This window comes from Melanaphis sacchari, unplaced genomic scaffold (genome assembly GCF_002803265.2).
Source record: "Melanaphis sacchari strain LSU unplaced genomic scaffold, SCAv2.0 Contig118_pilon_pilon, whole genome shotgun sequence".
Taxonomy (NCBI): domain Eukaryota; kingdom Metazoa; phylum Arthropoda; class Insecta; order Hemiptera; family Aphididae; genus Melanaphis; species Melanaphis sacchari.
In genome coordinates, this window is record NW_020270462.1 from 666221 (window position 1) to 678869 (window position 12649).

General features: G+C 29.6%; 1 protein-coding gene across 4 annotated transcripts in view; it reads right to left on the reverse strand.

Moving 5' to 3' along the window:
• The window catches only part of LOC112604059 (protein goliath-like), a 33280-nt gene that overhangs the window by 2256 nt on the left and 18375 nt on the right, over window positions 1-12649 (reverse strand). The window contains exons 5-7 of one of the 4 annotated variants that reach the window (XR_003115199.1): window positions 6775-6894; window positions 6249-6492; window positions 3830-4041 (exon numbers count right to left, since the gene is read on the reverse strand). Coding sequence is in view for 2 of the 4 variants with exons in the window: in XM_025352926.1 (XP_025208711.1) it covers window positions 6249-6492; window positions 6775-6894 (364 nt within the window). In the remaining 2 variants the exon portion in view is untranslated. Of the gene's footprint in view, window positions 1-3829; window positions 4045-6248; window positions 6493-6774; window positions 6895-12649 lie in introns of all 4 variants that reach the window. The other 3 variants (XR_003115198.1, XM_025352926.1, XM_025352927.1) reach the window with 3 other exon arrangements.

A 12649-nucleotide genomic window follows, 5' to 3' on the forward strand; every position in this document is an offset into this window, starting at 1 on the left:
ATAATAATTAATAATAATTTACATACTCAATTATAAAAATGTATAGGGTAAACGTTCGCGTCATGCTTTTAAACTTGTAAATCATGCTGAACCAACTGCTAACTATTATATTCCTAAAGACCCGGGGCAGGGCTGTACTCAGTAAAAATTTCACGGGGGGTTTGAACCTCCCACCCAGTTGTGGGGTTTGAATCATGGAATATGCTTTAACTTTGTTTTTTAACCTCTACAGAATGGCTCGCCTGTACATTTTGTTTTGGCTCCCGAAAATCGATAGATTTTTTTATTTATATAGACTGGACGAGGTGGCAATTGGTTACCTACAAAAATAAAATTTAAAAGAATAAATTGGTATGTATACTATTCGACCCGTTGCTCAAACGGATTGCTGTGGGATTTTTTTTCAAAATCAAAGAAAATAATATTCATTTAATTTTTATTGTTTAGTATACAAATGTACAACAAAATGTAATGTCTGTATATGTTAGTGTTAACGAAACAAAAACCACTCTGCAAAATCGTCGCTAACGGTTTCAGCTGAGGTCGTTTTTAGAACTATCGAGAAAGATGTGGAGATTATGATTTGACACACGTCCAAAGACCTAACCTATAGTATTATGTCCAATTCACCAAAGACAGATTGCACATCTCGGTCGAATTAGCGACCAAAGCGATGATAAGCCGATGTCAATATATGTCCGAGCAGAACTGAGTTGCGCTTAAACCGAGATATACCTACCGATATATCTTAGTGATTTTGTGTTCGTTATTTTTTTCCGATCGGAGTCAGGTTATATAATATATTGACAACAAAAAACAGAGTGTAAGAGGCGGTTTTGATAAATTTTAAAGAATTGTACAATATCAGCACTGTTTACATTTGATTGTTGCATTAATAAGGATAGATAGAACTGTTAAAAAAAAAAGACACGTTTTCGCGTTTCATCGGTAGTGACTTATAGAATGGTTAGAGTTACAAATATTTTTTTAAAGAAAAGAAACGTATTTGTATTGTGTTTTGGACACGAAAAATAATAAAAACAACAACAATAATTACCGTATTTTTATGAAATATGACAAAATAAAAATTATCTACGTGTATTTATATTTGGCACAATCATAGGTAAGTATACCTATGTATATATTATATACATATGTTATTGTTGTATCGCACACAATATTTTAACGTAAATAATTGAAAATTCGTATACGAGAGAAGACCAAGTACTGCGACGGTTGGTTACGCGAAGAATTATATTTATGAGACTTTCTGTTTGCGATTCGTTCTAGAGCACAATTTAGATATTGAACGCTCAAAAATGGGTTACTTAATATTCGAATTGGGCCCGGTCTTGGTTAAGATAATACGATGCTTTAACGAACTGTAATAACGGACGCGTCGCAAATAGAACAGCGAGCAGTGTTCGAAAGATCGGGATGAGGAAATCGGAAGTCGAGAAGTAGGAAGTACAGTCGCCGGAGTTTTGCGTGGATTGCAAACCGGGTGTTCGATGACCGCGATCGTGACCTTGTTAGCGGTAACGCACCTATAATAATAATTGCAGTACGTAGGTACCTATACAACGTCGGGTTAGCAGGCTGCGGTTAAACAGACACTGTGCGCATTATAAATTATAATAATGGGGGCTCCAGCCGGAGTCAATGTCTTTTGAGGCCCTCATTGTATTGCGCAGATTAAATAAATGAAATATATTACCATTGTGTAGACCGTGTATCATTATTTATTTTATACTATCGCATTACACGGATGAAACTTACCTATAGGTACTGAAAAACCGCAGAAAGTTTCTGATCTATGTGATAAATATTTTTTTGAGATACAAAATTATTACTTATACGACTAAAATCATTGGAGAAAAATTCGTCATTTTTTTTTTTTTTTTTTTTTTTTTTGGTTTGTTTAATACCCAACCAACTTTGTTAAAATTAAAACTTAAAATATATGTAAACAAAAATATCGATTGTTTGTATTTTTGATATTTTTAGAATTTTATAAGTAAAACTAATTAGGAACTTTTTCTTAAATTTTCGAGTATTTTGACCGAGTACAAACACCTTAACCAATGTTTAAAGAAAAAAACCAAAAAGTTGAAAATTTTAAACTTTTGTAAATAACTTAAAACTAGTTTGAATATTTTTACATAAGCATAAAAAATAACAATTGTAAATTGTAGAAGTTAAATGTTTATCAAAAGGAGGATAAATCGTTATTATACGTTAAAGTCATAAATACCAATGTCATTAAAATTTGAACTTCAAATATTCATAAAAAATGTGTGTGATTTTATGTTAAGTTTTTTAAATAAAAAAAAAAAAACCTGTTGAATTTTTTGTGAAATGTATAAGCCTCACTATGAGAATTAAAAATTATGAATTTTTAACTAGGTACACAATAATTTTCAATCTTTTATGATTTTGATAAATTATATAAAAATTGTGATTGTGTAAGTTTTAGGTATAGTCTATATTTATTAATTGTAAGAATAACGTAAATAATTTTGCGTTTAAATTACTTTAAAATTCATACTATTCACTATTCAGAGTGATTTTTTTATCAAAAAACATTTATTATTTCAAAATTTATTAACGTTTTTAAAAATTTTTTTTTACATAATTTTCAGTTGAAATAAACAATATTGTTATCATTAAATTTTTTTAAGTTTTTTATTTTTTGAGTGATAAAATACATTTTTTAATTTATATTCTGAAACAAAATTATTTTCGGAGTATCACAATACGTAAAATCTAAACTTAGACGAGTAGTTTAAGAGTTATAATTATTTAAAGTTTAGCGGAATGGATTGGTACAGAGATACCCTGCGTAATAATGGCCCACTACGCCGTTTACTTAAGCTTTAAATATACATAGTTACAACTCATAAATTACTCATCCAAATTTAGATTTTTAAGTATCAAAATACTCTGAAAAATATTCTGCTATAGAATGAGTTTTAAAATGTATGCTTTAATTCAAAAAAGTAAAAATTTGAAAAAAGTATAACTATAAAAAAAAAAAAAAATGTTGTTTTATTTCGATTGAAAATTATGTAAAAATAAATATTTTCAATAATGTTAATTAATTTTGAAATGTATAATAAGTGTTGTTCGATTAAGGAACCACCTGAGTTAGTACAACAAGTTTTTCTTCAACATTTCATAACATTTTGTAAAGATTTATATTTTGTGTTAAAGTTGTTAACTATTGTTCTATTGATGATGAGTGGTTAATGAATTTTAAGAGGACGCAATAATAATTAGTTGCTACTTTTTGTCTTGTATATATTAAGTTAGTTTAAACAATGTTGATCATGATTAGGTACACGGTTGGAATTATGGTGTTATAATTTTCAGTAGAACAATTTTATTCGTGAACGAAGTTTTTTTTTTGTTGTTTATTCTAAATATTTTTGTGATTTTTTTTTTAAATTATCTATCAATTCATACTGATAAATTAAAGTTCATAAAAGTTTTCAACCAAACACTTAGAAAATTGTTTTTGATAATTTTTATTATATACCTAATCGTTATGGTAGATAATGAGGTAAGCGCTCTAATTTTGACCGTGTAATCAGTTACGGAATTACCCACTGCTTAAATTGCGTGCTTACGAGTTATTACGAAAACAACTATAATGATTTTACTGTTGCGCTCCTCTCAAGTCGGCCATCTATATACGTATATAGAGCAATCGAGTTAGGCGTTGATTTACAACCGCAGACTAGCTAACAAACATCCGTACTATAAGATCACAACAGATGCCGAGATAATATTACACACAGTAAATGTACGACGTGCTAATATTTTTTACCGATTATTGTTTTGGATTCCTGTGGTATATACCGAGCACACACGCACACAAATACACGCTATCCAGAAATGGTCTTGCGAAATAGATGTATATTGTAAAAATAACAAATAAAGTTATTCAATAAAATATACAGTTGTGATTGTGAGTGCGTCGGCCGTCGTCAGACTATTTAGCTGTCGTAGGTATGCTAACAGAGTGGACCGGAGGCTGCTCTTCTGGTGGGAAAAAAAAAATGACAAGATTACTAAAATGTTTACACCATTGCATAACACATACATGCTATATCCCGAAAAACGTGCAATTACAGGCATTATAATATTTAGATATTATAGGTATTAGGTACTATTTTCATGTATAGTTGAATATATACATACATGTATAAATTTAATGACATTTTTGTATCTATTATACCATTGAGAATTCGCGTGATAAATATACATGCTTTATGTAGCTCGTGACGTAGAAAACAAGAACATAATAATAATTAACAGGCTCGGAAAACGTACAAAATTTAGTTAACGTTAAAATGATTTCGCACCATATTATATATATCTGCGCGTGTTAGTGTATTAGTGGCGGCAAAGACTATAAATCGCACGGCGAAGACATTTACCTAACTACGGTGTATTACAATAAGGCACAAACTTCTGTAATAGTTTTCTTCGCAATCAAAAATAAATCTCGCTTGAAAAAAAACTAATTTATTTTCTTTCTATATGCTTGAAACATTTTTTTATTTTCGTTTAAAACATTTAATACGTTATTTAAATATTAGCCTATAAAATCTAAGTCGTTATTGTTATTTGAAAATGATTATTGACGAGAGGAAATCATTCTATACGTGTGTATTATAATATATATTATAACCTAAACAATTGTAGCCTCTCTTTAAAAATGAAAGCTCTGCAGTTTGGTGAAATTACACCGTCTAAATTGTCATCTACTAAATACCTTCCAAAATATCACACCCTTTTTTTTACACAAAGAATCATACGTTATACATATGTCATCGTGAGCGCAGATACTCAAAAAAAAAAAAAAATCTTGCGTTGTCGTCACTGCTGCACACCATAAGTACGAGTTTATTGCATAATAGACTATTATAGGACAGCTGGAAACGACGACACCACGTGCAACCCGTGTTTAATGTGTAGTGCAGACAGGCACTTATATATTATATACATAAGGACAACATACACGCACACAAAACACATACCATATACTTATGTAAAATACTACCTATATAAAATATATAATTGGGACTAAATTTCAAGACAGTCAAAACACGTGTAATGATTTATCATGAAATACACTGCATGTGTGGCACATTGTGTGCACACCCGATTTTACGTGATAACAAATCTCACTTCCCCTCCCTTCACACCGAGGGTTGAGACGAAAAAAATAAATACCTAATCCAATACGTATCCCTCGGGACGTCTTTGAGAGATGATTGGTCCCTGTGACTGTCTCGGGTAAGGCCGTATTATGTAAGAGAAGAAAATAAAGTCTTTGACGTGTAAATAGATATAGATACGAGATATACCCCTGCTGTATTATGCGGCATATACATACACAAGCAAACACAATATTCATAAAACAACATTAAAAAGCTACAAAGCCGCAGTGGTGCTCCCACGGGTGAATTCTATACCTACGTAAATATTATATATAAGCACACGTCGCGAGATCACCGCACCGAGTGTTGAAAAATCGTGCAGGATACGCCGGTGCCCGCGCGACTGCGATGCAGGTATACATAATATAATATACCCCCCCCTCCCACTCGAGTAATTCGCGAGAAAAATTATAATTCGTCGACCCGGAAGATGTCCCGTCGCGGGAGTTTCGCGATCGAAGCCTCGGAAAAATTCGGATCTCGTTTGAGTGGGACGATATCATTATGCGTATTTTTTATACCCGTAACGCGACGTACATAGACGATTTCAAATGATTTTTCACAGTATAACACGCGTATAATGTATATATATATATATATGTATGCGAGTATAGCTGGTAGCCGCTGGAAATGCCATACATATGTTATTAAATGACGTCAATCAGACTTGCAGGTTTCTTCTCTGCAAAAAAAGGCGGCGGCGCTCTGTCAAATTTTTGACGTAGGTTTTTTTTATTATTATTTTTTTTTTTTTTTTTTACTCACGTCACTTAACACCCTACGTATCCCCCCCCCCCCCCCCCCCCCCCAGCCCTTCGCACCCAATACGATATGATTGTGAACCTCGAGTACAAAAAACTGTACAACATTATATATCTACCTCCGCAATGGTGGTCGTCGGAAACTCGACGGGCACAAACGCGTGTAAGCAATAAGTAAGTACGTACGCTGAGAAAAATCGATGGAGCATCACTGCGTTAAAGGTACGAATAAAGCGCGCGCGTTCAGCTGCGTACTCACCGAATGACGTCGATCGGTTGGTGCCGGCGGCGACCGTTGTACAGTTGGTGGTGGCGGCGACGGCGGCGGCGTCTGTACGGCCGTCGCCACTGCCGTCGCCGTTGCCGTTGCCGCCGCCGCCGCCGTCGTCGTTGAGTTGGGCCAGCGCGGGCGTCAGTTCGTCGGGCGTCGACGACCTACTGTCGGGCGATTCGCACACGACCGCCGTCGCAGCGGCCACTGCCACCGCGGCCACGTCCGGTATCTGCGTACACATACACACACACACATACGCACAAACACCCACACGTCAATTCGAATTCGAGTTTCAAATTTTTTATTTTGTTTTGGAGGGGGGGGGGGAGTTTGCAAAAAATGTCTAGTTCTCTCGTTCTTTAAATATATATTTTTTTTTGGTTTTAATCTTATATCGATAGAACACGTCATAATATTATTATATATAGCTATAGCTATTATTAGGTAACACGTTATGGGTTTATTTAAATGTGACGCGTCCGCGCCCGAACGTCTGTTTCACAATATTTACCGTTCTCGAGTTTTGCGCCGTGTCCATGAAACTCCGACCACGTGCGTACTGGTATACGTCGAAATCGTTGGTCACCTCTTCGACTTCTACGTGCAGGAAACTCTCTTGACTGCCTGTGAACTAAACACACACGCACACAAGCGCACACAATTAATAAGATTTTCCATCGATGGTTATTTAAAAAACTCGAATAAAAAATATACATATTATTAGGTGCCTATATCACAGGCGTGATGCGTAGATAGGTGTTCCTATAATAATAATAATACATCGTAGTGGATATCATTATAAACTATAATACTACATATACATAATATACGCGTTGTATATTATGATGTGATTAATTTTTTGTACGATATAAAATATCGACCTAATACAACGGTATTAGAAGATTTTCTATCTAATTTATCGGTACACTCGTGTGTACTGTATATGCATTATTATATATAGGGCATTGACCGTTAGATATTGTTTACTGCTCAAAATCTTATTATGAACGCTTATATTATTTAAATAAATATAAACGCGTGCAGTTTCGTATGCAGTCGAATAGGTGCAGGTGTGTATATATGTATAGACCCATACAGGTTACTCTCACATTATAAAGATTAACATAATAATGCAATATTAATAGGCAATAGGTATATAACGCTGTGTTTATGATACGATTGAACATTCTATTTTATTGTGATGAACGTATTTTTATCCCAACCTTCTCGGATACGCACGTCGCGCTCCTCGGTTCTAATTCCAAAACAACACATATATTACTAAATTACAACCAGTTTTCGAAGTTACGAGTTATATAGTATTTTATAAATTATTGCATCTGTCATCTTTCCACTTGATCATATTAAAGAAAAACCCTTAGGTACAAGAGTTACATAACAAAATTATAAGTGGTAATATGATAGATAAATGCATTTTAACAATAATAATAAACAGTTTGTACCTAAATATTTTAAAACACAATAATCAAACAAAATATAAAAACAATCGATGGATTGCACTTTTCAAGATTTTAATTTTTAATTTATAAATAAAGCGAGAAATTGGTGAATATTTAAAAGTTATAATTCTTTTGTATTCATTTTGAATAAAATTTAAGTTAACGCGCAGTTTCTATTCTAAAAATATTTGAATATTATGTTCAACAAAATGTGTTCATGATTTTAAAACAATAAAAATTGTAAGGTACTTAAATTCATATCTATCTTTATTTTTGAACAGTATTGAAGATATTTTTTTTTAAAACTACACTATTCAATTAGAACATAAATAATATATTTTTCCTTGAGATTTCAACAGAAAAGCTTTTTTGTCATACTGTCATATTGTATAATATACACACTATTGGCAAATGGCAACTAAATAAAGATATATATTATATAGTCACAATAAACATTTGATTTACTTAGATGGTATTCGATAAATTATTAGACATTATTCTGTAGCTATATATTTTTTCACTTGTACGTTATAATTAAATAGATTACGTTTGATAAAAGTAATTACATTCTGATTTTTATTATAGATTTATAGCGATTAACAACAGTAAGTATTTTTTATTTTTATTATTTTTTGTGTTAATCCTCATAATAAATAACTATGATAATGCTTAATAGATTTCATAATAATTAAATATAAAAAACGGGTTATCATGATTAAAAAAATAAAAATATATAGGCTAATCACATAAAAATAAATCAAGAGCACTTTTGCACTCACTTAAATATTGATCTAATTTATACGAAATATTTTTTTTTTATATTTTGACTGATTTGAATGATTTTTTTATTTTATTTTAAAATAATTCTACGATTGCATACTCATTATGGCACAATAAATAATGGACATTTCGTAACAATAACGGAGTCATAATAAGTTGATCATTGTTTGTAGTAGCTTATACCCATATAGGTATAAGTATACGGCGTATACGCATTAATGCCTACTATAGTCGTATGACGTGCTAACTAATAATGAGTAACTAACCAAAGATAAAAATTCATTATAGCTGAAAGAATTCTATAATTTTTTGATGAAATAACTTTATTCCATTAACCTAATTGGTCATAATAAAAAACATTAACAATATATCCTAATTACATAGGTTCCAACTTCCAACATTAATTATTTACTATTTTTTGGCCTTAATATTACTTCATAATTCATAATTTCAGTTTAAATTGCTTAATTGGTACCTATAACTATAAAGAGCTTTTATTAAATAAAAATTTTATAAGTCTACATATATGGTGTCTGTATATTATATATTATACGTATATAATACACTGTAGTATTGTACTGTACCAATGACCGTAATATTAATTTTCTTGCACGACTACCATAAGTAAAATCCTTCAAATATTTTTACTAGAAATAATTTTAATAGATTTGAAATATAGTTGTATAACTTTATAATAGATAAATAATATTAAACACTGTTTGTTTGGTATAGGTACATCATATTATTATAAGTACTGTTATAATATATGATAAAAGTGTATGTAAATAAATCTCAGAAATATTGAAAAAACAAAAATCCACTTTCAAGTTGATCAAGTAGGTGTTGTTATTGATATAATCTTTTCAAAGAAGACAAAAAAAAAATAGTCGATATTAAACATTACCATTTAAAACCTGTAAATTATGATAAATATTAAATTGACAGATTAATAATTATTACATCCAGAAAATGAAACTTAGCAAAGCTTGATTTATTATATAGGAACATTTTTTTTAAAATTTTCTTGTTTCAATAGATAATTGAAAAAAATTTCTTCCCGAAATGTCATAGTCTGTTGTCGTATAACATATTGGTAATAAATAATTTTTTATGTCTCAAAAAGTATTAAGATAAAAAAAAAAGGATTTTGTGAAACTTAATACACAAAATATTATGTTAAATAATACTTCTATTTGTCCTTAATTTGTTGAAAAAAAACTATATGAATTATAATATAGAGAAATATTTTTAGTGGAATAGTGGATAGATAACTGTGTTGCAAATAATACGGGCGTAATGTAATGTTGTATGTATTTTATATGGACGGCATAATAGTGAATATAGTTTAATTATACGAAATCGATAATTACAAATGTATTCACAGCACTTTGTAAAAAAAGAAACCAGCTATTATAATCATAATACTCGGATAATTTTCGTACAAAATCTTCAAAGTGAGTTATCGTGTTTTTACATTGAAAACTTTCACGCACGAGCGTTCATAATAATATACATGCCCTAAAATGTAATATATATTATTAGGTATAATGTATAAACGCACTTCTGAATTTCTACTTGCATAGATTTTATCATTGATCATTGTTCAACGTCACTGTTAATTAAGAATATAGAATAGAGTATATTTTATCTATCTATTTATTTTTTTACGCTGGTATTTTGTACCCTGCTTGTATACACACGCAGGTAAAATATTAATTAATCGCGTTAAATGTATTAACCATGATCACCATTAGCGTTTTTAATTTTTATTCCCGGTTAAGATGGTTGGTTTACATTTATTACATCAAAGCCATTTATCATCATATATTTTCCATCATTTTTTACAGTTATGGACTAAATTTACAATGATGTTTCATTACCTATCGCACAACGCACATTACACGTGTAGTCACATCGGCACACGTACAATGTATATTATTATACGAATGCCAAGGTTCGCAGAAGATTATTCGAATAATATGATGTTATTTGTGCAGATGAAAGGAATCGTAAACACAACAAAATCAACCTTCACTTTAACAGTTGCGACTTGTTTTCCTTCGATCTCTACATGCGTAAATGCCTAATATCTTATTCGCATAATATAATATAGAATAATACGTGTCTCCATGTATTCGATTTTTGACAGTGAACTGTTTCTTAAACACCTACAGATTTTTTTGAAACATATTTTTCATGGATGATATTAATTTATTGAGGTTATTAAAAATAGGCCGTTGTACGTACTCGTATATGTCACATTTATTTCGTAGAAATAGAATATTCATGAAATAGCTTCGATAAAATCATGATATGCGTATTTAGTTCATGAAATGGGCATTTTTTGCTGCGATTTTGATTATATATTCTTATTAAAGATTAGTAATTGATGTTTTTTTTAATTCGATCAAGGTAATCAGTGGCGATCAGTTTTAAAATAGTTTAAACTTTTTCGATTTTGTCCAAAAAACTATAAGTAATAATCTTAAACATCATTTTAAATTGCATGTATTATTTTTTATTCATATGTTTTTAGCTACTAATATGGTGGGTTTTTTTTATTTTGAATTAACTATTGTGAACAATTATAAAATTAAGCATCAATGTTATATATAATTGAAAAATCGTTTAACTTAACCTAACCTAATCGTCTATATTAAACAGTTTAGAGGTAATCTTAAATATTTAGTGTCGTTATCATAAATTCACGAAAAAATGACAGGTGATTTTTGAAAAATATTGAAGATATTTTAGCAGGTACGAGTTTATTTTTACCCAGTTTGTTTACTGGTTGTTTACTCAGTTTTCAATAAATGTATACCTATTATGTAATAATAGTTAACTATTTATCCTGTATATCAAGCCATTAAGGTTTTTGTTTATATACTCGTTTTTAAGTTTGAATTATGATGCAATTTAGCAAAACTATAAAATTATAATTTTAAGATTTTAAAAAATAAATATAATTTGTAGGTTTAACATGTGAGGACTCAATAATAAAATAATAAATATGAGTATACAAGGTTACTAATATCGTCATATCATATTATTCTTTAATCAATATTTATTGTTATATATTATTTTCAATATTCTGTTAAAATAGTAACTCATAATATTAGTTTTGTTAATAAAGATATTAGTAAATTCTAAGAACATTTGAAACATTATATATCTAATAAATTCATAGTTTTTTTCATAATCGTTAACTATAAAATGTTGTCTAAAATTATTAAAGTTATAACTATATCATTTATTTCTATAATTCTAGATATTATGTTAGGTATCACAAAGAAATTACAAAAGCTGAAGTTTGTCTCCGAGATTTAAACTTCAGCGAAAGAGCTTACCTATTTTAAAGATTAACATGCCTAAGTATTAAGATGAGTTTTTCATCATTTTAACTTATTTTAATAAAACCTATGTTCATTATTTTGAAATATTTTTTTTGTACGTGTATTAACTTATTATTATATTATTTTTAGGAAACATTTCAAAGTTATCTTAGTTAATTATATTCATAGTAAACATACTTAATTAATAATGTACAATACAAATAATTACATTTACATAATATATTTTAATACTATCTTATCACTGTTATTTTATAAAATTATATTATTATCTTTTATAACCATTAATGATATTATAATAGTGATGTTATTCCCGAATTAAAACTTTGTAATAACATATTAAAATTTAACGTGTATAACTACAATAATAATGACGTAAATGTATTTAAAGTTGTTTATACTATGTACGTTATGCTATAAAAAGAAAATAATGAACTCATCTTTTAGAATATTGGGTTATTTTATGCAATTTAATTTTATTTGTGCAGCATAAATTTAGTTAAACATGCGGGGGAATCATGTATAGGTATACATTCTCATTATAATCGTATCGACAGGGCGTTCATAACCGCACACTTAATATTCATAACCACACGTCTTATAGACCGTTCAATATTGCATACATATATTCTATTGTTGAAAAGGAAAATCTGGAAGGTAGATAATTTAAAATCCCATACATTTGATTGGCAGTTAAAAATCAAGCATTTATTGTTAATTGTTATCAAACAAATCGTCGTAAAAATAATTTAATATGTAAAATCTTATAATTTTTATAGCGAATTAAAATAATTCA